Source organism: Artibeus jamaicensis, unplaced genomic scaffold (assembly GCF_021234435.1).
Source record: "Artibeus jamaicensis isolate MK-2021 breed Jamaican fruit bat unplaced genomic scaffold, CSHL_Jam_final contig_354, whole genome shotgun sequence".
Taxonomy (NCBI): Eukaryota; Metazoa; Chordata; class Mammalia; order Chiroptera; family Phyllostomidae; genus Artibeus; species Artibeus jamaicensis.
The window spans coordinates 18,740,890-18,765,466 of NW_026521803.1; the positions used below are offsets into that span (position 1 = coordinate 18,740,890).

Sequence of the window (24,577 nt, forward strand, 5' to 3'; positions counted from 1 at the left end):
CATCATGTTTTCATCAAGCCTAAAGTGTTATTGAATATGATACACCATTATTTTTATATGTACTATAAAAGAAAGTTCTATTAAACTATGACATGCCATGACATCCAATTTCAGAGGTATTAAAATGAAAAAAAAAAGTTTGTCTTAGAATCAATGAATATAGTCATTCCTTTCTTTTTTAAAAAGTATTTTTCAAGTACATTTTGTCTATTTTCCCATCCACTCCCCTGCCCCTTGCCCCCCCCCCCCCATTCCTCCCCCCTTATCTCCCTCTTTTCCTCCCCCCCCCCCCTAACCCCTTCCCCCCCTCACCTTTCTCTACATCTTTCCTCACTTTGTACTTCCAAACAAATCCATTCCATCCATTTAAAGGTAACTCCTTCTTTCTTTCTTATTATAAAAAGTAATCCCTAAAGATTTGCTAGTGACCATCTTGCTTCTGCCCCTTTCAGATTCTCATCCAGGTCACTGGGACACTAACATCATCTAGTGGACCCTTGCTGACCATGCTGTCTCAGTTGGTACTTTCTGCCACTGGCAGCCTCCTCTCAAGAATGCAGCCCTCCCCGGTCCAGGGGTATTGTAGGCAACAAGGATCTTTCACAATGGGCAGCCATGTCTTGCCCTGTAACCCCTCTTCCTGGATACGGAGGAAAGCTAGCTCATCATGGGCTGATCCCTGAGGAATTCTTTCAGTTCCTTTTTACTAAAACCAGTATAGCAGGACCCTATGTGTTCAGAACCGGGCTTCTCTTATATTTTCTATCCAAAGAAATATGTATGATTATTCCAGAGACTACCTCTGCCATATCAACAATAGGGTTGATTATCTGTATAATTAAAAATTGTGGTGCCTCTGGTGGGGACTTTGCTGATAAACTCAGTGAGCAAAAAATTCCCCGACTAGAAAAGGCAAAACAGGATCCCATCGAAAACATCCAGGATTCAATTGATCTGGAAAAGTCACAGAGGGAACTGGCTCAAAAGTGCCATTACCTTTTTGACGTCCAGAGGAATAACACTGCTATGGCCTGGAGGGTTACTTACAAGAAATGGCTGTCTAGAGTATACAAGAAGGTAAAGAATGACCTGACCTATCATATCTCAGTGCAGATCATGATATGTCAAAAGGAACAGAGCACACGATAAAATGGGTAGAGAAGCACATAATCCTTCTCCACACAGCAGGAGGAGGAGACACTTGCCAACTGCATTGCGGATATAAAGCTGCAAAGAAGGTTCAAGCACAGCCAGTTCTGTGAATGCGTCTATCTCGATCAAGACAGCTAGAAACAGTTGACTAAATGGAAACCAGTCTGTGTGACCAAAGTGCATGGACTAAACGAGGAGGAGGTGGTACCTAAATGGAAAATCTGCCTGTTACTAGAAATAAAAGGAAGGAGGGGGGATTGCTTGAAAGCTGTGATGTAATTTTATTGTCACCTTGTCTAGGTTATGAGGTCCAGTCGTTTGGTCAAGTACCAGTCTAGATGTTGATGTGACAGTATTTTTTAGATGTGATTAAAGTACATTGCCGTCCATAATGTGGGTGGGCTGTATCCAAAGAGTTGAAGCCTTTGAGAGAAATGAATGAGGTTTCCCAAAGAAGAAGGAATTCTCCTCAATACTTCAATGTCAGCTCTTTGGCCTTCAGCCTTCTGGATTCCAGACTTGTCAGCCTCTGCAATCATCCTGCAATACCAAGAGCCAATTCCTTAAAATCAGTCAATTTCTCTCCCCCTCCCTCTCTCTAGTATAGAGACAGAGATATATACAAAAGAGAATAGAAATTCCCTGTGATCCAGAATTACCACCATTTAAAAATATTTTCTCCGATGTTACTTATTTATTTACTTCTCTATGCATAAAAACATATGGAAACATTTTACTGAAATATTACCCTGGATATACAAGATATCAAAACTTTTGAATCTTGTCTTTGTCTCTTAGTATGTTGAAGTGATCGTTTTCCCATACCCTAAAATATTTTAATGTGATTTTTTCAGCAGTTACCCCCAAATCCATCCCATAACTATAATCTCTTTAACTATTTGAATATTCCTGGGGGAGTTATTCTTTTATTTTATTCTCTATATACACAGCCCTCTCTTCTGATGTGAGAAGCCAGCAGGGCTCTGCCTCTGGAATCCGAGATCTCTCCCAATCAGGATCAGAAGTGTTCCCTCTAAACTCACCAAGTTGTGTACATTAAACATACAATTTTCTATATTTTGCACTTGGTTCCACTTGGTGCAGGAGAGAGCTCATTACGAATAAACAGCATGCTGCCAATTCAGTCTTCAGCCTCAGTGAGTCTGACCTAGCACCAAAAAATACCACTATTCTGGAGCCGACCGTGAAGACCTGTACCCACCGTAACAGTCTTCATGGCAGTTATGTGGACTGCTGGACTCTGCTTCTATGTCATCATTATCAGCATTGAGAGCACACATTGCACACTTGTTTTCAGGTAATATGAAATGTTTGCCACTTGTCCAAAATTTGTTTATTCCTATAAGATCCTTATAAGAGTGGGAAAAAAACAAAGAAAATAAAATGAGGAAGAGTTCGGAAGGAGTATGTGGATGCTCAGTATTCTACATTCCATATTCACTCATTGACCCTCCTAATTATGAGAGTAAATTAAATGTGCACTCATGAGCAGTGAACAGAATGGATGTTCTTGGAGAACAAAGAAACACATGGTAGCGTGGCAAACCATGTTAGCATTTCTTCCAAGCACAACTGACTGGGGAGTGTCAGGGCCAGACTTTCCCACCACTACAGACTCCACTCTCCATCCATTATCTGCATGTGAGGGAGTCCCACCCAAGTCCCCAGGGCCAGTGGGCACTCCCAGCAGCTGGATTTCTCTGAGATGGTTAAGTGGTAATTTTCCCAGTTACTCTTCTCAAATTTTAGATAGGGGAAGAGAACGTACCATGAAATGGTGATAATAATGGCAAGAGTTAATTTGTGGATTTGGTTAAATGCTGTTTTAGCAATGCCTTGAAATGTAGCATATAATTAGTGTTTCATTGGTACAGATAGTCATGGTCTTCAAGAAATCAATTTTTACATCTCCTGTTCTATTATTTTAATGATCTTATATTTTTATTTATTTATTTGCCATATTCTAGAGAGAACTTTTGCTTATAAATGCTGGGTTGTATTTTTAAGAGTAAACTTAACCTTCCTACCTACATATTTCTGGGAGACTTACATAAGATTTGTTTGTGGCCTTTAGTATATCTGTAAGCTAAAAGATTGAAGGGACTTTTTCTCCTGGATGCTGAAAGATTACAACTTTTTGTATGTATCAAAATAACTATCTCACACAATGAACTTATATTAAACTGAGTTTTAAAAAATAGATGGAGTTGCTAAGTTACAATGAAATAATACAATATGGCAAGATTTAAATATTAAAAAATAGAAAGGAAGATGATTCAAATCAAGACATTTTAGGAGTCTGTTCTGTTCCTTTATGTTCTGTATTCATTCAGTCATTTAGAGATACTTATTTATCATCTATCAGGTTCCTGACACAGTTCTACACACTGGAGATAGAACAGTACACAAAACAGACAAAAATGTTTGCCCGCATGGGTCTTCCATTCTAATGGAGAGAGAGAAACCCTGCACTAAAATTAATTCCATTTTAATAAAGAAGAGAGTGTATAAGTACTTGAGATGACAAATAATACAATGTCATAAAACCACGATAGAAGAAATTACAAGTTTAAATGTCTACTTGGCATTATATAATTATAGTATCCTATTTATGAGATAAATGGTTAAAATTGAATTGTATGAAACCTGAAAATTAAACTGGTAAATTATTTGCAGATTCTTAGTAAGAATGAGGTAAGGAAGTAGAGAAAGTGGCATGGTATGAAAGGCATCCTTGCAAGGGGGGAAAACTGGGACAACTGTAACTGAACAACAGTAAGAAATAAGAAAGCCATCCTCATAACATAGCAAGAACATGCTTTGACAGGTTGTTCAGTGCCAACATGGGGGATATCACGCCATGGTTTAACAGTGCTCCTGATTCCTGAAGAAGGGATACACAGCAGAGTTGGAAAATGTTCACAGTTTCTCCAGTGTAATAAAAGAAAATAAATGACTGGCTTCAACGAGAAGGTTTAAGGTGTGAAAAGACAGAACACAGTACAGAGAGAGTGTGTATCTTAAACCATAGTCTAGATAACACTTGAAAAATAACAAAATAGTAAATTAGCCTAAATGTCCAATTAAAATTCTAAGATTGTTTGGTGATACGATGGTAAGCTGATTCTTAATATTTTTATTACATTATGAATGATTTAAATGTGAAGCTATTGTGTTAATGTCTTTAAATGAAGGAATATTTTTTAAGACCAGCACTTGTAGAAAGAGCTGCACATCAAGAAATTAAAGCTACTATAAAATCAGTATCTCCAAGCTCTCCTGAGCCTCATGTATTGAAAACACCCATTAGTCATCTCCCAGGAATCCCTTGGGCCCCTCTGACTTACATGTCCTGAACTGAACTCTGCTCCTGAGGCCTCATCTCAAGTTACAGTTCCACCCTCCACTCAGACTGGCAAGGTACAAACCTAGGAATCAATTAAAATCAATCTCCCCCCCCCACACACACACACACACACACTCCTACTGAAAACCAAACCACGTGTTTTGGTGATCTTTCCTCTCCATCACCAGGTCCTTACTATCTTCCCTCTGAATCAGGTTAGTAGCCGCCTGGCTGATCTTTTGCACTCTTGTGTCCCATCTCCCACTCCACAGTGTTGTCTACATCATCTTCTAAAGCACAAGCTTGACTGCAGACACCTTCACTCTAAAACCTAGTTTGGCTTCCTTATGCCTCTACACTCCTCTAAGTAAAACGTTTCTTTTCTCACACATACACATTCATGTATAAGTTACATAGATTTAAAATGAGTGCATTAATATATATAGAAAAGTATACATAAAAATTGAAATTTTTAAAGGTGAGATATAAATGAAAGTCACAATTTTATATTCTATTTCTTAATGGTTGACAAAATATTTTGTTATCACTAAAATGTTATTTAGTGAGTATGATGTTGAATATGCTTCAAATTTCTGAAAGCTTTTATTACCTTCTGATATAGCAGTTTAAAATCTGATTCGAAGTGCAGTTTATTTTGATGTTTTGTTTCATAGCGGTAGAGCTGCAAAATACATCTCACAGAGAATCATATATACAAAGAGAAAGTCCATCAGTGGATGAGGTTATGAAATTATGATACTCATTTTTCAAAGTGATCCATGAATTTTGCATGGGCTTATGTGAAAATTCATATTTGTATTACTCATGTTAACTCCAACATTTTAAGTCATTTATCCATTTTGTGAGACTTAGTCAAGTTAAATATATATAAGTCCATTTAACCAGTTACCCATAAACTGCTAACAAGCTGAAGTTTGCTTTAAGAATAAATAAGGGGGTTAGGGACAGCTCCTTAATGTTGTGGCTCTCAACCCTTCCCTCAGAATTCCATGTACCTGGTAAGTCCCTCTGTCTGTCTGACATATAGACCAAGAAAGGGCACCAATGACAGTCCATATGTTACTTATTTGTCAAACCTAAGTACTTTCTCAGATTTTCAGAAAGAACTCCAAGTTTTCACACTCTTCCCCCCCACTCCAGTGTATCATCTCATACAACGTGTTGAACTCTAAAGTGTTCTCACCCCATTTTGGAGACCACTGTCCAAAGTATTACATCCAAACATCTTAGCTGGACACACCCAGGCTTTCTTAGTCCACCCTCAGTGACCTCTCCATTCCACACACCCAGGCCTTTAGCCACCTTGAACTTCTCATCATTCTTGAATCTCTAATGATATCTTTGTTTTCAAATTCCCTTTCTGGAATACTGTGCCCGCACACTCTGCCCCACCCCAAACCATCCTTACCTGGTACATTCTTCTTCATCCCTTAAGACCCAACGCAAGTGAGAGCTCTTCTCTTATGTCCTTCTCGACTGTCCAGTGTTCTCTTAGCATTTTGCTCACATCTTTTAACACCTCTCAAGCCACACTGCACACATTTGTCTTCCCTTGTTCTGTAAGACCCTCAGACCAAAGAGCATTTGGGTAACTGCAGCACCTAACAAAGTACCCAATTGAAAGCATCACAAAACCATTTGTTGAATAAATTACATCTTAGGAAGGCCGGTGCAATTGTAAATTTTGAAAAGCCAAACAATAGCAAACGTCTTGTGAAGAATCAAAGACCATTAGAAGATTCTGAAGAAAGATGGGGAATCAGTTACCTAGTATTCTCACACTGGTTGACCAATGACCAACTCGTGGACAGGATATAGGGAAACTGCAAAGAAAACGCAATTGGCGAGTAATGTTTAATAAATCAAGAATATGTTTCAATTAAAAAGTTGGCAGCATTGTCTCCCAGAAAATCCCAAGGTGAGACAGTGGTGATCCCATTGGTCCCTAGAAAGCTATTTGGGCTTTGGTCTCCATGACGTTGCAGTACAAAACCTTAACAGATTTCATCTCCTGCCCTCAGACACTGGCTAGGTAACTTTGGAGATAGCTTTACTCTTTAAAAAAATTAATCAACAGTATATTTAGTTAATTAAATCTGCTGCCTTCAAAATGTACTATGATGAAAATAATACTGAATACAGAAGTAGTAGATTCTTCTAACACTATATCTGTTCTATACAGCATCTATAAATAGTACGTCTAATTTATTTCATGTGATTTATGTTATTTTTTTTTCAATGTAGTATACTTATTGTCACACAGTGACTTACTTTAAATGAGCTGAGGTAACATTTTGCTCCTTCTGCTGGACATGAAGTATAGCCTATGATGTATCCACAAATATATATTATACAATAAGCATATTCTCACTCTGCTATTCTGTTTCCTTATGGAGGCAGCAGTTTCTGCTAATGGACATTGATAGAAATTAGGACTTGGTTGATTCATTTAAGGTCTCATATTAATTTGATAAAACATGATGCTTTTTAGGTAAATCACAAATATTTACTTGGAAGAGCTCAAACAATGCTTTGAAGGTGGTATTGTTTTTTTTTATTTCAACATTCACTCCATGACAAGACCTGAGTTATCACAAGGCCATGATTCCTGTGAAGTTGTCATCTTATGCCACCTTTAATACTCATCTCGATAAGCCCTATTGTGTCTTGGAAATGAACATTTTCATCTCCGTCCTACATGGTATTAACAATACATTCAAAGTTGTTTATTGCAGCATATCTCTTGAGGTTATGATTTATACTTAAATATAAATCACAGAAAGGACTGAGCTAAAAATAAACCAGATAGCATGAAAAATATTTGGGCATACAGTTTAAAATATTAATTGATAAACTCTGCCTCTTTTTTAATACCTCACATTAGATATTTGTGGAAATGTATGATTGAAGCTTTCAGAGTATTAGCTTTAGGCAGATGCTGATGTTAAGTAAAAATACTTATTTGGGAGCAGTTTTATAAGAGGTAATTGTTTTAAAAAGGAAGTAACTGATGGATGTGGGCAGAGACAACATAAAATTACTGAGATCAAAAGCATTATTGAGTGTCCAGCAACACATTACACTATCCTATGTTTGTGTGGCATTTTAGAGCTAACAGCACTCATCGGTGCTCTATCTCTTTTAAATACGTGACGTGGTGGGAGATGTCAGAAGCAAGTTTAGTTGACAAAATCTCTACTGTTTAAAGAAGAAGCCAAAAAACGTGTTGAAAAACATGATTTTATTTTTTTACATTGATATGAGTACTTTCTTCCACTTATTTATGGACTGCTTTTTACTCATTAGGCTACATTTCAACATTGCCTTGAAAACAAGAAATTTCTTTGTCAAAAGCATAATTCAGACAATGATGCGGGAAAACACAGGACTTGAGCTCATTGAAATATTTCATCCTTCATAGACACATATTCACTCTTCAAGTGGAGAATGACCATCAATGTCAGCAAAATTAGCAAAGTTTCTTGTGTTGATGAAACCTTACTTATCAGTGGTTGGTGTGTCCTCGGGGTATAATCAAGATGGGAGCTTTTCCCCGGCTCCTGCGTCACAGAAGAGCTTAGATGATCAATGCCTGAAGTCAGCTGACCTTGGCTAAATCATAAGGTGACCCTGAGAAGCAGAGAGACAGAATTTTTCACGTTTCAGTGTCCCACTACATAATATTGTATAACAACAACAAGGACCATGCTTCTCCCAAGACTCCACATACAACTGACTACCTTCCTCCAACTGGTATTCTATGCTCACCTCCTACTATACCTAGACTGTTTCCAATTTTATTTTATCCCTCACAACCTGCTGTGTCAAATGGATCCCTGTGGTAGACATTACTTATCCTCCCCAAGATTTATACTTTCCCATTCCTTCAGAGTACATACCCCTGAAAGTTAGTTAGGTGATGACCATGTGATTTCCTTCAAGCAGCGACATGTCAGGACTGATCTGTGTCATATCTAGATGAGAGCATCTGTCATTTCAAGTGCAGAGTTCTATACCTACCATCCCATTGCCATGCTGTTCATGGAGAGGTCACAGGAATGAAGCAGGCTAAAATGAGCCACCAGAAGAGCTGCCCAGGAGACTTTGCAGGAGCAGGAAATTAACTTTTGTTGTATTAAGTCACTGAGGTTTGTTTGTTTTTATATCCTCACCTGAGGACATTTTTTCATTGCTTTTTTTAGAGAGAGAGGAAGGGAGAGAAAGAAACATCGATGCAAGAGAGAAGCATCGATTGCTTGCCTCCCATTCGTGCTTGGGGGACACAGGATCATACACTCCCAGATCAGGGACCAAACCAACAACCTAGGTATGTGCCCCAACTGCAAATTTAATCCGAAGCCCTTTTGTTTACAGGACAATGCTCCAACCTTCTGAGCCATACCAGCCAGGGCAGCCACTGAGATTTTGATGTTATTTGTTACAGCAGCATAATCTAGCCTACCCTGACTGCTAGCCTCACTAGCTCACTTCACACTGATCACCATTAATGCAGCAGCCCATTGCTGCATATGTGGACGATACACCAGTAAGTTGTTTTTATATATGAGTGGGCTCCTGTCACTATTGAAGAAGGCAGAGTCTCACCAATATATCTGGTAGCAGCAGGAAGGTAGCAAAGATACTCATGTGTGTCCCACATCCTCTCCAAGCCCCTGAAATAGCACTGAAGGTGGACCAATGCAGATAACCATCTTGATTTATTACCAAAAAAAATAATGAGTTTTATGGAGGGTGGAGCTTAATTTAGAGCACACTGAAATTTCTGGACTAGTGGGAAACTGAGTGGAAATGCCTAGCGAATAATTGGTAACGCAGACATGGGGCTTGGAAACAGGTTAAGAATGTAGGTACATTCAGAAGGAATCACACACTTGAAAATTAAACATAACACATAAATCTCCAAGGAAAGTGGGAGAAAATAAGAAAAATAAAAAGCCAAGAAATGATTCTTAAACATTCGTAGTTGGGGGGAGGGGTGCAAAAAGAAGGGGCTTGAAGAAGGGAGATATGAGAACTAGGGTGACAATACCCATTCATTTTGAGAGCTAAGAATATCGTATCTTCATTAATAAATTCATTGAAATTTAAATTTCGAGGTTTTTAATGAGGATAAAAAATGTACTACTCCTTAACAATTCATTTACTCTTTCAGATATCAAAATAGATTACCCATCTGACAGTCAGCTGGACATTATCTATAATAAAAAGCAAAATTATTTTTTAATTCAATGTCCCAGAACCAATTTATCAGGCTTTAAAGTTTTGCAGATGAAACAGGAGAACTTTTTTAAAAATTTCAAAGTTCTTTAATAAACACATTTTGGGATTTATTTTCTTTGCAGTTTGTTTTGTGAGATTTCCCTTGTTAAACCTGAAAACCACCCTTAGTTGTTTTACAGATCCAGTGCTATAAGCTGACAGAACTTAATGACAAAAAGAACTGAGAAAAACTCTTTCAAAATGTTCAGATGAAAATAGCTATCAGGTGGTGCTGAGAAAGAAAACCTAGGCACTTCTGCTTCGGGAATTTTCACATTTTGATCACAGATTGCTTTTCCAAGCCACGTCCCTCAGGGTAAAAACTATCTAGTTCACTGGAAACCATGTTCTCACAAACACCTTTTGGTGTTTTCACCTTTTTTCACAAAATTGTTTCCACTGCCACGGGGATCAAGTTCTCCCAGTGCTGAGAGCAGTCAGAGCAGCCCCTGCCTCTCCATCACCATGACCAAGTGCAGGTCCCTGCTTCAAGCAGAACTTTTAAACACATATGATTTGCTCTGCATGACACTTGTGCAATTAAACTTATTCTACACATCTGCCGCAAGGCACTGTGGGGGTGCAGTTGTCATTCCGGCTGGCCTCAGCCCCTGTGCTCAGTGCACACACCACTCCCCCTGCAGGTGTGTTGGGGTTTGTGCCGGCCGTCCTGCCAAGACCACCTCAACAATCTCTAAACCCCACGTGTGTGTGCCAGGCACTACCCTCGGTACTTCAGATGAATTTTCTCATTTAATTTTCGAGATTGAGGTGGGTATTAGTAACATCCTATTTTACAACTTGGGAGGCTTAAACGTTAAGAAACTTGCTTAAAGTCACAGAGCTATTAAGTAACGCAGTCAGGACTCAGAATATTTGACCAATGACAAATTGGGTGCCCTAAGTATTGCCACTTAAAGCGTGATCCTCAAGCCGGTAGCAATGACATTACCTGGGAGTATTATGCAGAATCTCAGGTCCAACCCCGAATCCACTAAATCAGACTTTGGTCTTAACCAAGGCCCCCAGGTGATCCCTCTGCACGTTCAAGTTTGGGAAGCACTGGACTAAGTCACCCCGCTATGCAGACTTCGCTTTAATGGACACTGGGGAAGTGAAGACGATCTTTTTCCTGAGATGCAACTTGGAGGGTGCTGGGAGGAATTATAGGCGATGTGTTCTCCAAGGGCAAAAGGAAGTATTCAGACTACAGGTTCTTGTGGTTTCAAACACTGGAGATCAGCAAAGTCTGGGAGCACTTCCAAAAGCAGCCGATATTGAGCTGCGTCTTGACATTTTCTCAATTCATTTTATTCAAAATAGGTGCTGTTCCAAGTGGAAGGAGCCCACATCAATAATGTCTAGTTAGCTTATACAGCCTGGGTCCCGTTTTCCAAATAGAACCAAGGATCAAGAGCACCAAACAGCAGATATAAAAGCTCAATAAAACCATTTTTATTATTGCCTGGTTAATAATAATCGTATTGTTTAGTTTAGAATTGTCTAGTGCAATTAAAAATGTTCTTGACAAAACTAGTTTGCGCCTCATCATCAGTTGTTCCCCAGGTCTGAGTATAAACAATTGGTGACAAAAGCCGATGCAAATCCCTTCGTGCGAAGTCCCCAGTCACAGGTACTTAATTCAGCGTGTAATGTCGCCTTTCAAGCCCCTTCTCCCAGCCAGGCCGGCTTCCTCCCTCTCGGGTGGGGCCCAAAAGCCCAGCGCGCTTCCCCAGCCAACACTTTATACCACTGACTCACCCTTAGGGTTCTAACCTGCGTTCAACCTTCCAACTGGCCCGCCGGTGGGTGACCTTGGACCTACCTGGACCTCTCCTCGGCTGGGGTCTCCACCCCGCACCCCCCGAAAGGAACGGTGGCGCTGGCTGCGCTCTCCCGGGGTGGACAAGCCGAGCGGCGGCGGTGGCAGACGGTGAGTCACGTGTGGCGGTGGGGGTGGAGCGCGACCGGCCGGGTGGGTGGAGAAAACAAAGCCCCCAGCTGTCAGTAGAGGAAGGAGGCCACAGCGCCGGAGCAGGTGAGTCAAGTGCATTTAAAGCGGTACCGCCCTGCGCACCCCGACACCCCTGCCCTGACGAGGTCCCTCCCCGGCCAGGCACTGGTTTGACTTCCTTCTGCTGCCCGGGGACTACAGTCCGCCGGCAGCTGAGCCAGTGGGACCGGGGGTCTCCGAGCCCAGCAAGAAGTTGTGCAGGGGTCTGCGCCGCGGCCCGGGGGTGCCCCGCCGCACTCCTGCGGGCCGCCTCTCCTTGGGGCCGCAACGCTGCACACCCCGGGAAAGGGGAGGGAGTCGGACTGCCACGCTGGCAGAAGCAAAGTGGACTGGCTCTGGGGTTGAGGGCCGAGGACAGGAACACTTGGCGCTGGTGAAGAAGTGGATCTTGCTGGTGTGCACCCCCAGGGCACCAACCTAGAGACGCCAGAGTTGGGGCGCAGGGGCTGAGAGCTCGGGGCGCCGGCAGGGGCTGCGCGCTTCGGGGCCGACCAGGAAGCGCAGCAGCGGGCGCCCTCCCGCCGGGCAGCAAACCCTGGACCCCGACCCCGCCGCTGCCCCCACGGCTTCCCCTTCGGCGGAGACCAGCCCCACCACTCCCCGCTCCGGCTCCGGCTCCCGCCCTCGCTCTGCTCCCGGCCCCCGAAACTCGTTGCTGGGTCGGTGGAAAAGAGTTACTATAAGCCCCAGTGGTTCTTTTGCAGGGAGCAACCGGCGCGCAGGGCGAGGGCTACTCGGCGACTCCCCACTCTGCTTCCGTAGGGAATTCTCCAGCCCACCCTTCGAAGGGCTGTGCCGAGACCAGAAACCCCACAAAGGGCCAGAGGAGGGGGTGGGCACAGAAAGACCGTCCCCTCTGAACCTGGAGCGCTCGGAAATGCAGACTTTCAAACCCCGAAAGAGCCAGTCGATTTGCTCACCCCTGAGTCACTCTGCCAGTCCCATGCCAAGGGCCTGCCATCGTAGAGGGCAAAGCTGTAACCTCGGAGGAAGGGGCGCTGAAGCCATTTGAGCAGGAGGAGCCTTTGTCTTAACCCCCAGTCCCCTCCTGCTAGTCCTTGCAGGGTCGCTAGCGCTTGGAGTAATTAATATTCCTAACATTAGCCATCCCTTCATCCCGGCACCAGCCCACCAGCCCACACTACTGCCTCCTCCCTGCGTGTCTCCTCCATCGCTGGCTCACGTTCTCTTCTCCCCCTCCCCTTTTTGGGACGTGGGCCAGACCCTCTAGGCCAGAGGAGGTCACTAAAACGCACTATAGTGCAGTCACGTAAAACCACCAAGGGTTAAGCGTTCGAACCTACACCCGCCCGCCCACGGGGAGACGATAGAACTTTCTTGATTAGCATAGTATCTGCCCTGGGGCCGCGCTGGGAGGCGGAGGTTCCGTCCCAGCCGAAGTGAAACGCGCAGTCCCTTCTTGATTGAGGTTCGGGCGCAGCACCTGCTCCTAATCTGAGAGGCCCAAGGTTTACAACTTTGCCGAACAAGACGTTGTGGAATGAAACAGAACAGAGATCAAAAGGTAATCAAAAGAATGGCACCTTTGCATTGCTTCTCTTGGACGCTAAATCTGTGTTTTCAGCAAGCAAATGGGCACTGGTCGTTGTCTAGCCAGTGTCCCCGCTGGAAATGTCCCCATTGCTTTCCTAACGTTCTATTCTGTCGAATAATGAGGATATCAGGGGCTATGTGTCAGTAGATCTCCAAGAGAGAAAGTGTGGGAGCCCACCCAGTGGTCATTAAGTACGCTAAGCCGGCAGGTTTCTCTTGCGTGGGAAGAACACTGCTTCTCCAAAGCAAAGGTTCCCAAACGTTGCTGCCAATTAGAATCACCTGGGAGCTTTGACCAATCCTGATGTCCATCTGTCCTCCAAATTCAGTTAAATCAGATAGTGTGCAGATGAGAGCCAACCGTCAGTACTTTATTTTAATCTCTGGGGATACCATTGTGCAGCAGAGTTTGAGTCACTGTTGCAAAGGAAGAATTCAGTGGCCAGCCTTTACAGGCGTTGCAGGACAAGGTGCCAGTTTAACTACTAGGGTGGGTGGGGGTAAAGACGCTGAAACTGGGTGCTGCTGAAGAATGCCCTAGGGTGGGGACTGTCATCTGTCAGCTTTGCTTGCAGTTGACACCTGCCACATCATTTCTCACCCTCTCTGTCTAGGGTCTGGTTCTTAGTAGAAAGATGGAAGTTCACTGTCAATGCCTGGTTGCTGCATGGTTATTAAGGTTGTTAAGGAGACGGGTAGAAACTTTCATTCCTGTGTCGCCTCACGTGTAGCAGGCAGTGGGGAAACCCGGCAGAAACTAACTAGGAGTAGTCTGGTGAGTCAGCAGTCGGCTGCACTCCAAGGCGGAGCCCGGGAATAGGAAGTAATTACATGGAGGAGCTTATTGACACGCACAAAGGTCACTCCTTTGAAAACACATTTGAATATCTGATCAGGATCTGTTGGCTTGTAGCAGCCTCTCCCTTTTCCAGCTCCCATTCCACCTGCTTCAAATAATGTTCTCTCCTGTTGGAAGGGGAAATACAAAGTCAACTAACTAGACATCTTGTAATCTCTTCGGTGTTGAGGCATATTTTAAAAATTCTTGGAAAAGTGTGAACTAGTTGGAGTAATTTCAATTGTGTGAAATAGAATGAATTTGCGATCCATAAATTTTGAATACAAAACATCAAATACTGTTTGATTACACATTCAAGGGTGGATTGAAGGGTCTATTTAAATAGAAATGGTAATATTAACATTTTACATAAATTTTTATTTTTGCTGTTAGTGGGAGATTTCCTGCTTTAAGAAACGTATCCCCACAGGGTGAGCCTAAATAAGATGACCTGTTTAAAGATGTAAACAAAGTTTATTAGATACTTCTCTTTCTCATCTTTCTTACTATTACTTTTAGTTTTTATACCTCTCCTTTCCTCGTGATTTTTTCTATCACCGCCACTCCCTCCAGCATTGCCTACAGGCTTTCTCCCCCACTCTGCTCCTGAAGGAGGAAGACCAGTGCCCGGCAAAGTTTCAGTGCTGTTAGCTGTTGAACTCTGAACCTCTCCCAGCACTTATTTACCTTGCTTGGTGTTCTGTTGCTTCTTCAGGGCCGTTATGTCTACAGCCCCCATAGCACAGAGCTTTTTATGTTATCCATGCTGCTTGTTTGTTCTGAACGTTATCAGAAGGTGGGGCGAACACTTGTGAGCAAAGCAGCCTAAGTACGTTCAGTTTTATTTTCGAAGACAGATATTCTGAATATATATGAGCCAAAGTTCTGTTACAATTCTTTCCCCCACACCCCAGAGTTCAGCTTTTTATTGAATGTGTTACAGAGAAGGTTTAGTCAAATGACCAAAGCCTGTGTCATCATCGGATTCCTCAAATTCTTCTTCCTTGGCTTCCACTTTCTTCTCCTCAGCTGGTGCAGCAGTAGCTGCTGGAGGGGCAGGACCTCCTGCTGGCGCAGCAGTAGCTGCGGGGCCAGGTTGCCAGCCCGCCAGCCCCTACATTGCAGATGAGGCTCCAGATGTTGACATTGGCCAGAGCCTTTGCAAACAAGCCTGGCTGGAAAGGCACAACTTTTACACCAGCTGCTTCCCTGAGGTCATTGATCTTATCCTCCAGCACCTTCATCAGTCACCTTCACCATCCTGCAGGCTAAGGGCTGAGTAGATGCAGACAGAGGCCTTGGTGTGGAGGAGTGCTGGGCAAGCGCTGCCAGGAGGGGCGCTAACCGCTGGATGAAGTGAGGGCCTCACCCCACACGGCCTTACCACCCACCCCCCCAAGGACCAGGCACCTGAGCAGCAGCTGGGGAAAGCCTATTACAGTTCTTAAGGGCTATAAAATGGCAGCTCACTTGTTCACTTACATTTTTACAAAAAAACAACAGCATTCTGAGCATAACCAACAATTGTTATAATACTTACGGCACCAAAGTTCACTCTGTACCCATTATTGTGGAAAAAACACCAACTATGTGGTTGCCTAAAGGAATTCACTAACTAGGAGAATTTTTTCAGAGTAGGACAAATAACGAGTTAATAGTTAAACAGCTTTTATTGTTATCTGCCTACTGCCTTCATTAAGATAGCCCAAGTACATTTAAATAGCCAGCATATTTAAAAGTGGAGAGTTGGATGTATTTTCTTTTTTACATACACCACCAAAAATAAATGTTAAGAATTTCTCAAGACCAAAGTGATGTAAATGCTCTCATTTTCACTCTGTGCAGAGTAGAGAAAGGACTGGATGTGCACTTCTGACATTTAAAACACTTTTTTTTCAGACACATAAGATACTGAAAGGCTGAAATATAGACAAGAAAAATGGGACCTAACCCAGGTAGATCAGACACACTTCCTTAGAGGATGGTATATACCCAACTCTGGAATGTTTACAAGTAGGACAAAGGGGTAAGGTAGGAAGAAAAGGAGTCAATCTCAACTTCAGAAGCTCTGAGGTTTTCAAGAACCCATGAGAACTGTCTTAAGGTAGTCTTATCATCTTAAATCTATTCAGCCCTTCAGTCTTATTAACATATCAGGGCCTAAGCATAATTGGGTAAATTGTATTCCCACATGCCAAATAACACAAAAAAGTCCAAAAATTAACTGATCTTCCCAAATGGCAATGCCAAAGTGAGAAACCTGGGGTACTGATTCCTTTTCCACTGTCAATTACATCATACTGTTTCTTTCTTGAATAGGTTTTGATGTAATCTTGCCCAGAGGCTGTGATGACACAAGTTCATTTCTAATTATCTCGTCCCTCCTTCAAGTAGGAGAAACTATTCACATTAAGTCATGCTCTTCCTGATTTATTCTTAACTAACCTTTGGACTAGGCCAACTGCAAACATTCTGAGCCATGAGTAGCTTGTTCTAGATAATCAAAGTAAGTTAAAATTCTCGCCCAGGTCATAAGTAGCAAAGCTCTCTTTAGGGCCCTTAAAGGTTAGTTCCGCCAGCCAACAAAAGCTTAAGTGCCCTGTCTCGCGTCTGTTCTAAATGGTCCTCTGACTTCACGTTTCCCTGTCTCCTTCACAGCAAGTTCCATCCACGGGAAGCTCCCTGCAGTATCCACCTATTGGAGGGCACAGAGATTGAACCCAGCTCTCTTCCATATTCCATCCTCACATTTAAAGTGAATTCACTCTCCTCAGTCAGAGAAATCTGGCTATAGTTTTTCAAATCTGTTCATCGCACAAAACTTTTGCTCCAAATCTGCACCCATACATTTCCAGAAAACTGAGCAAAATTGTGGTTTGTTACCACAGAGCTTTATAGAATAGAATCATTGGGAAAATTGCTTCCAACCAACATAATCTAAAAATCTACACACTTGACAAACTTTGACTGCCAACAAACTTTGTCCAGTGGCATTAAGCTCAGGTTGACCCAAAACCCGTGGCTCCAATCGTTTCAGCAGTCAGCAAACTGTGGCCTCCGGTTTGTTCTTGTACCGCCCAGGAACCAGGGTTGGTTTTTATATATTTTTAATGGTCAAAAACACGTCAAGAGAAAAAACTATTTGAGACCCTTGAAATTACATGAGATCCAAATTTCAGTGTACAAGGTAAAGTCGAGTGGACACAGCCATACTTGCTCACATCTTGTCTAGGGCTGCCTTTGTGCTACCTCAGTTGGGTGGACTGTTGACTGAAGACTGCACGGGCCACAGAGCTTAAAATACTGACTAAATATTTACAGACCAGATTTGCAGACCCTTGATTTATTCCCTTGATTTAACATACTTCAGTTCCGAATACAAATTTGCTCACTTAAAGCCTTAGTTTGCTTTCAGTGTTTTCCGCTGTAGAGAAGGAGGGAAAATTGGTTTCAAACCAATCACTAGACAGGTTAGTTTCATACCCCCCTTTTACGTGTATGTACTCTACAAAAGCAGTATCTTTATAAATAATACATAAGTGGATTTTAGTGACACAGTTCATCGTAAAATCCTGTCCTTGAGTAAGGCCCAGCGGGGTAAAACTGAGTTACACTGAGTGCAGCACTGCCGCAGCTTCAGAAAATGGGGTGACCCACTCTTGCCAACAAAGCCCAGGGTGCCACTTACCTGAATTGTTTAGCAGTAGCAATTTCCTTGAAGATGTGTGAGGGCGTTTCTGTGCTTATTTGTTTTAGTGTAGGAAGATATACTTTAGGGATTTATTCAGATTTAGAAAATGTCCCCTCACCGCCACTTCAGACTGCTGCCTTTGGAAATATCACTACTCTTATGAAGTGCACGCTTAAGGGAAACTGCTTGCCCTGAGGAAGGCAGCGCTCATTAAATGACAAGTAGATATACATGCGGTCACTTACATCACTAAAGGCTGATGTTATGCCATGGACAATTTAGTTTGAAATTTTCAAATTTAAAAGCAGAACAGATTCTGGTCTTCAGATTATTTGCTTTCTGCTCGGGGCTAAAAAGGTTGCTATCAAGATTCTAAAAAGAATATTTGAAAGAACAATAACTACTTCGATAGGAACTTGTCTTAATTTTTTTGGTAAGGGTTGCCTTTCATAAAATTTCCTTCAGTTAAGAGAACTTCCTCTTTTTCACAACTTGTTCAGGCCACAGACCATTTGCAAATGGGTTTCGCTTAGGATGATAGAGCAGCTTTAAGGGTTATATATAAAACCAGTGTCCTCTTCATCTTTTCCGGAATCAGTGCACCTGCCATTTGAAGATCAATCAATAAAAAGGAAAAAGAGGAGTTGCTTTTTCATTACATTGAACAATACACTTACACAGTGTAACAAAGTTTGGTGTACTTGAGATCAGCTAAATCATTTCTGAAGACAAAGAGAAAACAAGTGTGTTTAAGCCCATTCTGGGACTGTTGGTAGTACGGACATGTGCACAACCAACTCCCAAGGTAACAGGACCCAGTCGTGCTCCTGAAAGGGGAGGGGGCACAGCTGGAGACGGATGGTCTAAGTCCTCTGCCGACTGGGTGAGGACCAGTCAGAGTGAAAGTAACTTGCCTCCCTTATCATAACTTAGATTTCACAGTCTTACTAAATATATTTTAATACAGCATGCAGTACATTCAAATATCACTTGTAGTTCTTTCCACAGTAGTTCCTAAATTAGGAACTAACTGAACTTACTACATTTTCACCAGAGTAGGGAATTTGTAATTGTCAGTTGCTTAAGCAAGGACAAAGATTGGTTCTAACTTAGAATTCATCATAAACACCGTGGCAGAAATATGACTATTGGTGCTGGAAGTTGGTGGGAGAAGGGAAAAGAAGTAAGAAAAGGCAGCTGCAAAAATGAGACGATTCCTTTTAGTTCTGCTAAAGCATGTGAAACTTTTTACTGGGTATATACATACAGGTGAAGTCAGAACACTAGGTTCTACCCTCTTCAAAGGCTGGTCAAGGCTGCTTTCAATGAGCTGGTAAAAGGAACAGGTGAGAGCATCTGCAACCCCCTTCCACTCTCTCCTTCCTTCTTTCCAACATAATCTTGAATCCAATCAATTTGCCAAAAACATATTTTATAAGATTGTATTTATTTACTTTTAGAGAAAGGAAAAGGAAGGAGAAAGAGTGGGAGAGAAACATTTGTGGTTGCCTCTCACATGCCCCTAACCAGGGACCTGGCCCTCAATCCAGGCATGTGCCCTGACTGGGAATCAAACCTGCGACCCTTTGGTTCACAGGCTGGCACTCAGTCCATGGAGCCACACCAGCCAGAGCAATAACAGCATTTAATGAGTCTAACCAAGAAACCAGTCTCCATTTCCCTACTAAGCTTCTTCAGCCCTACAAAGTGGAAAAGAGAGGGACATAGAGGAAAATCTTCCTGCTTTGCCTGCTTCCGGCGAGGCCTCTGGCATGAATTTTTTTTTAAGTGTGGTCTTCTGGGCTCAGATCTTTCAAAAGGAGTTTCCACAAATCAGAGTGGTAATAATCAAGTGTTCTGTGTGGTATTGGCAAATCCAGAAAGTAATTCTTTGTGCAACTGGAGGGGTTAAACAACACTTTCGGTGGGTCTGTTCATTCTCCCCCCCAGCATCTGCTCTTCCAGCACATCAAGGTCAGTTAGAATTTGGGGCCCAGGGTTGCCAGATAAAATAGATATCAGATAAATCTTAATCTCAAAAACCAGTGATTCTTTTTAAGTATAAGTATGTCCCATATATTGCATGGGATAGATTCAAACTAAAGAATTAAACTTTTAATCTGAATTTAATCTGATTTAATCTTTAAACCTGAATTTCAGATAAACAATTTTTTTAAACCCATTCAATATATGGGACCTACTTATACTAAAAAAAACTTAAGCTTTTCTCACATTTAATGGGGCATTGCATTATTTTGGTTTGTTGTTAGTTTGGAGTTTTCATTTTCTCTCTCTCTCTCCTTTGCTAAATTTTGTAAACCCACTCTTATCCCATAATAAGTCTCAAAAAGACTATCTTTCCTCATCTGTAAAATATCTTATCTGAGACTACATTTCTAGAATAATAAATTTAAAAGTCTGAGCTACTAAAGAAAAAAAATCAAGCGGTTGTAGTTTTCTGCATAAGTTGCTTAATTAAGAGGGTAAATATAAAATAAAACCAGAACTAGAAAATTAGCAATCTTTTTATTTCCTAGGATGTTTTCAGGTATTTTCTATCCTTTCAAGATTTCTTAATAGATAGTCAACCTAAGAAACACCCAAACCTGGAAGATTTTTATGAACTTATTTGACCCAAGCTGATAATTGCCAGGAAGTAAAATCTCAAGCGATTGAGAAAAGGCTTTTGGAAAAATGAAAGTTTTACCACTTACTTTATATGTAAAAATCAAAGGGGAAGACATAAGGGGAGCTACATGAAATTCATGGATGATAGATTAGGGAGGCAGGAGAAAGCAAAGCAGGATAATCTCTGGAACTGGATAAAAAGGAAAAAGAATGGACACAGTTCTTTTACAAGGCGGGTATAGGTAGGATAGTTAAGAGTTAACAATTAACATGATAATAACAATGAGGGGATTTGTGTTCTCTTGCTCTGGTGCGGTGACAGTGCTTTGAAGTGTCAGGAAAAAAGAAATTACTTTGATATTCTGAAAGAATGTTATCAGGTTTGTTATCTTAGATGCAAAAAGACGACAGACAGGCTCAGTTAAGGTGAAGACTGACCTTTTTTAGGGAAACGTACCACCCCAGGACGTGACTGCCGCCTTGAACTGCTTTTAGGCAGGGATTTTTCATTTCAGACCGCCCGACGTCCTTACCTTAGGTCTCTGAGTTTGTAAGACCTGCCAGGCAGGCCTCTCAGTTTGTCGGGTTTAGCATGTGGCCGACTTTTCTTGCACGGATACCTCAATAGGTAAACAGCTTAAGTGGAGGAACTAGAGGAATCCATCAACTACGTGGATGTTGCTAATGCGTGCAGTTGCTGGGTAATGCTGTAGAAGTTCATCCCACGGGACCCCACTGATGCCTTGCTAGTCAAGTGTGGTCCCAGGGCCTGCAGCATTAGTGTCACCTCTGAGTGCCCCAAAATCAGAATTCCATGCCACACACGCCCCAGGACTTCTTCATCAGCGTCTTCACCTTAACAAGACCCAAAAATGATTCATTTGTACATTAAAGTTTGAGAAGCCCTGAATGAGAAGATTCAGTTTCTCACACAGAAATTGGGCTGTTTGTGTAAGACCATATTCAAATAATCTTTAATAAACTCTCCTTTAACACCTAAGGAAAAAGTTTCTTTTGATCAAATATCCTCAAGGTATGAAATTGTTGTATTTCTATTTTATTCATGAGAAAATCCTAAATGACCATTTCTAATATTGTTTTATATAACAAAATAGGAAAAATGTAAATGACTCTCCTAAGCACTAACTTGACAGCCTATTGTAAAGAAGAGTCTGTGTTGCTCTTGATTAGTAGCCTGCAGCTCAGGTGGCACATACTTCCTGGCCCTGAAATCGCCGAGTCTCTTTCATGCTTCTTCATTTCATGTTGTAACTTACACAAGGATGTTCATGTGCCAACAACACACATTCGTATATTTGTATCCCTAGGTTCCTCTGAAACTGAACAAAGGGCATGTGTTTGAGCCTGTGGCAAATTCCAATCTATTCTTGTGAAATTCTAAGTTTTAAAAAGTCATTTTTAAAAAGTTTCATAGGTTTGAATTCCTTTTGAGTTAAAAAAAACTTCACTTTTTAAAAAATTTTTAAAATTATTTTACTGTTGTTCAACTACAGTTGTCTGCATTTTCCCCCACCCCTCCCCCCCACTCCAGCCAAACACACCTCTTTCCCTTGCTTCCACCCGGTTTTGTCCATGTGTCCTTTATAGTAGTTCCTGAAAACCCTTCTCCCCACTGTCCTGTACCCCCTCCCCTCTGGTTACTATCAGATTGTTCTTAATTTCAATGTCTCTGGTTATATTTTGTTTGCTTTTTTCTTTTATTGATTATGTTCCAGTTAAAGGTGAGATCATATGGTATTTGTCCCTCACCACCTGGCCAGTTTCATTTAGCATACTACTCTTCAGTTCCATCCATGCTGTTGCAAAGGGTAGGAGCTCCCTCTTTCTCTCTGCTGTGTAGTATTCCATTGTGTAAATGTACCATAGTTTTTTGATCCATTCATTTGCTGATGGGCGCTTCTGTTGCTTCTAGCACTTGGCTATTGTAAATTGTGCTGCTATGAACATTGGGGTGCATAGGTTCTTTTGAATTGGTGTTTCAGGATTCTTAGGATATAATCCCAGGCGTGGAATTGCTGGATCAAAAGGCAGTTCCATTTTTAGTTTTCTGAGGAGATTCCATACTGTTTTCCATGCAGCAACATCTTCACTGATATGTCCCCTAAAGAAAAGGACATAAAGGAAAGAATAAACAAATGGTACCTCATCAAATTAAAAACCCTCTGCATGGCTAAAGGAAACAGCATTAAAATGAAAAGAGAACCAACTATATAGGAAAACATATTTGCCACTGATACCGCAGACAAAGGTTCAATCTCCAAAATATATAAAGAACTCACATGACTCCACTCCAGGAAGACAAACAACCCAATTACAAAATGGGCAAAATACTTGAACAGACACTTCTCCAAGGAGGACATACAGAGGGCCCAGAGACATATGAAAAGATGCTCAGCATCACTAGCCATCAGAGAGATGCAAATTAAAACCACAATGAGATACCACTTCACACCGGTCAGAATGGCCATCATAAACAAATCAACAAACAAGTGTTGGAGAGGGTGTGGGGAAAAGGGAACCCTAGTGCACTGTTGGCAGGAATGCAGACTGGTGCAGCCACTGTGGAAAACTTCACTTTTTAATGCCAACTCGTCTGTGTTTGTTTTTTGGTTTGGGTTTTTTTTTTTAGAAATTACAGTGTTATTTCATAGAAAGAATTCTGTAACTGGAGTGAGAACATCAGAAGGCCTGATATTTAAAACTAGTTCTGCTGCTGCTGACTGGCTGGGAGACTTTGGAGGTGTTACTTAAACATCCTTCATCAACATCCTTCCCATGGAGTTTTCTCATCTGTCAGGTGAAGACAATAGAGTCTGGCATTGTCTCACCAGATTCTTGTAGGAATCAAATTAGGTAACACGTGTGGGTCTTCGTGATGACTATTATGTGCAACAATGATTTGCTTAGTGATCAGCTTTAGACAGGTTGGCAGTTGACTAAATATTATATGACATGGTTGCCTGCAATGTGCCTAATTTGGAAGGAAGGTGATGTTGATTTCCACAGTGCCATCTATGCGCTGGGAACTGAACCAGAGAGCACATGTCATACCAACATCGAGCTGGTGCTGTAAGTCCGAGGCAACCACAGCTTTCCCTTCTGCTCCTTAGAAATGTAATGTTGTGGCTGGAACAGAGACTAGCTCCAGGACACCTGTCGATGAACTCATTTGCTCTGTGAAGTCAGAAGACACAAGGGTTTGTTTGTGTGTTTGTTTGTTTGTTTGTTTGTTTTGTCTGCCAGAATTCTACACTATTCCTCCTGCATTTTTCCCAAGGAAAAATTATTAATGGATTACATACTTCTAAATATGTTTAATTACTCAACTCTTTTTAATAAAATTACTCCAGTGGGGCCTTGGATATAAAATACTACGCCTTGGATATAAAATACTATCAGCTACTCCTTTGACAACATGTTTTCATGCAGCCGTCAAAACCGCATCATCACAGAACAGTTGTAAGTAGCACTGTATCTTTTCCTATCACATAGTCCCAAACTGGAAGAAGCCACACGGTCTTTGTGGTAAAAGACACCTCAGGGCAGAGGACTCCCCCCAATCAGAACATAGAGGAGAAGCTTATTCACCTTCTTGTTGTAGTTTTAATAAATACAAAATAAATTCATTAGTCAGAGTCTGAAAAAGACAAGGGCGGGGCATGAAGAGACACATTCCTAACCTTACCACCTTCACACAACAATTGCAAAAACTACTTTCAATCTTGTGTAAACCTCTTATTGTCTGTATTCACATTTAGTAATTTCTTACATAAAAATTTTTCTTAGCATGGTGAATTTTGTTTCCCGTATCCAACATAATGTGTCTATTGGGTTGACCAAAAGGTTTTAGTTTTTTCCGTTCAGTGGCTCTAGTAGTGCTTTGTTGTCTTTAACTTCATTCGAAACCAGTTTTCTTAGATGGTGTGGTGACAGCTGTCATATTAGTGTGTATTTTTAAAAACTTACCAAAATTGGTGATTTTTTGTGCAGCCATGTTAATATTGAAGACAG

The 24,577-nt window shown here is 41.6% G+C and overlaps 1 protein-coding gene, 2 long non-coding RNA genes and 1 pseudogene across 4 annotated transcripts in view; 2 read left to right on the top strand and 2 right to left on the bottom strand.

Annotated features, from left to right (window-relative positions):
• Window positions 1-396: 396 nt before the first annotated feature.
• Window positions 397-1,262, top strand: LOC119056143 (ATP synthase F(0) complex subunit B1, mitochondrial-like; annotated as a pseudogene).
• A 279-nt stretch (window positions 1,263-1,541) lies between these two features.
• Window positions 1,542-5,201, bottom strand: LOC128627241 (uncharacterized). Its single transcript, XR_008391398.1, has 3 exons — window positions 5,130-5,201; window positions 2,375-2,522; window positions 1,542-1,692 (listed from the first exon to the last, which is right to left on the bottom strand). It is a non-coding gene; the product is annotated as an uncharacterized LOC128627241 (long non-coding RNA).
• Window positions 5,202-7,764: 2,563 nt separating this feature from the next.
• On the bottom strand, window positions 7,765-11,855 carry LOC119056142 (uncharacterized). The gene is made up of 2 exons (XR_005083832.2): window positions 11,646-11,855; window positions 7,765-8,170 (listed from the first exon to the last, which is right to left on the bottom strand). It is a non-coding gene; the product is annotated as an uncharacterized LOC119056142 (long non-coding RNA).
• The window catches only part of MAPRE2 (microtubule associated protein RP/EB family member 2), a 145,924-nt gene continuing 133,128 nt past the window's right edge, over window positions 11,782-24,577 (top strand). Inside the window, exon 1 of one of the 2 annotated variants that reach the window (XM_037154462.2) lies at window positions 11,782-11,858. Coding sequence is in view for 1 of the 2 variants with exons in the window: in XM_037154461.2 (XP_037010356.2) it covers window positions 13,336-13,359 (24 nt within the window). In the remaining variant the exon portion in view is untranslated. Of the gene's footprint in view, window positions 11,859-12,525; window positions 13,360-24,577 lie in introns of those variants that run through there. The other variant, XM_037154461.2, reaches the window with a different exon arrangement.